Below are 1,777 nucleotides of genomic sequence, written 5' to 3' on the forward strand. Positions count from 1 at the left end.
ATTGTTTATGTGACTTGTGCAAACAGCTATATTTACAAACTATCGGTATATCATTCTAATCTCACAGTATTCTCCATACATTATGTAGAGGTATATTAATCATATAACATTTTTAATCAGAAAACTCTTCATCAGAATTGTTTATTTGACAATTTTATAAGCGTCAATAAACAAAGGTTTTTTTTTATCCATTTACACTAATCTAAAACATTTAATCCAAGCATTGCACTCTGGGAAATATTTTAGTAATTTAAATGCCTGCTCTGTGTCCCCATAAGAATTAAAAATTTGTATGAATATAGATCGTATGATTGTTCGATCTGTTTTAAAACCCATTCTCACTATTACCGTATATATATGGCAATAGAGTACAAGAACGTATAAAACATCACCAGATCAATGACAGGTTAAGTCTGTGGTATGGATAATTAGATTGATATTGGATCATTTTTTCGGAAAGGTATTCCTGGTTTTGAAGATGGGTAAGAACAACAGCAAACTGGAGCCAGGGACGATCGAGGAGCTGAGTAAACAAACCGAGTTTTCAGAACAGGAGCTGCAACAATGGTACAAAGATTTCATGAATGACTTCCCGAAAGGTTATGTAAAGCTGCACGAATTTGAGAAGATGTACGAGGGATTTTTCCCTAATGGAGATGCATCCAAGTTTGCCAGACACGTTTTTCACGCGTTTGATCAAAATGGAGATGGGCACATCGATTTCAAAGAATTTGTCTGTGGGTTGAACGCCACACTTCGGGGAACAATAGAGCAGAAGCTCAAGTGGGCTTTCAGGGTGTACGATATTCACGAGGATGGGTTTATTTCCAAGGATGAAATGAAGGATATTATCTCAGTAAGTCAAAAACAGACATCTTTACATTGTAAAGGCAAGTCTTATCTCGATTAAGAACTTTTTGAAAAAAAAGTATACGTATGTTTTATATTGTTCTTGCAACCAATGGTGAAAAGAAATTTTTATTCAAATATCATTGTATATCAGTCATTTATATCTGATTTTGTTTTTAAATCGTCAATATGTTTTTTTTCCCCAAAAATAAGAAAAAATCAGATCTAAGTATTTAAATCTTCATCAGAATCCGATCAAAATGAGGGGGGGGGGGGGAGTTTGCGAGAATATGCGTCGTTTTGAAAGAAAAGGTTTACGTTTACTTTATTCTGATTTCAGGCTATTCATAAAGTGACTGGCAATAAAAGAGACACTTGTAAAGAGAAGTCTTTACAACAGGAGATTGAAGAAGTGTTCCAGCGGATGGATAAAAACGCCGACCAGAAAATCTCCCTCAAAGAATTCGTAGAAAACGCGGCCAAGGATCCAGGTTTAGTATCGTTACTTGAACTACATCAGACTACTGACAAGTGTTCCAAATAAGGAAGAGGAGAACAGTACTAAAAATGACCCAGAGATGCAAAGATTCCAATGATGTCACCATTCCGATATAATATCAAATGATGTAAATCTGGGCAAGACCAGATTGAGGGAAGTTTTGCTTGGAATCAATAGGAAACACTCGGGGTATTTTTCAATATTGTAAACAGCTATCAGAATTACATTATCATCATTGATAAAGCTCTATGCATCACATGGAATTACCTCTCTGTCATATATACGACAGTCAAGCAGTCATTGGGGTATTGATTATGTGGAAGTAATTTCAAATATCGCAGCCTGATTAAACTTATCATTGATAATAATCTTTTCTGGATCAATAGTACATGTACTAGAGCAGAAACAGAAAGTGGATAATTTTTTTTT

General features: G+C 34.8%; 1 protein-coding gene across 1 annotated transcript; it reads left to right on the forward strand.

Annotated features, from left to right (window-relative positions):
- The first annotated feature begins 353 nt into the window (after window positions 1–353).
- On the forward strand, window positions 354–1,411 carry LOC133200242 (neurocalcin homolog). The gene is made up of 2 exons (XM_061336058.1): window positions 354–856; window positions 1,190–1,411. The coding sequence occupies exons 1-2, from the start codon at window positions 479–481 to the stop codon at window positions 1,391–1,393; spliced, it is 582 nt and encodes a 193-aa protein (XP_061192042.1). The 5' UTR covers window positions 354–478; the 3' UTR covers window positions 1,394–1,411.
- Window positions 1,412–1,777: the final 366 nt, after the last annotated feature.

Source organism: Saccostrea echinata, unplaced genomic scaffold, assembly GCF_033153115.1.
Source record: "Saccostrea echinata isolate AGI-Se365-2 ecotype Australia unplaced genomic scaffold, CSIRO_AGI_Sech_v1 ptg000037l, whole genome shotgun sequence".
Taxonomy (NCBI): Eukaryota; Metazoa; Mollusca; class Bivalvia; order Ostreida; family Ostreidae; genus Saccostrea; species Saccostrea echinata.

Coding starts and splice junctions, on each gene's coding strand:
- LOC133200242 (XM_061336058.1), top strand. CDS start 479: ATGGGTAAGAACAACAGCAAACTGGAGCCAGGGACGATCGAGGAGCTG. Junction 857..1,189: donor AAATGAAGGATATTATCTCA/GTAAGTCAAAAA, acceptor TTCTGATTTCAG/GCTATTCATAAAGTGACTGG.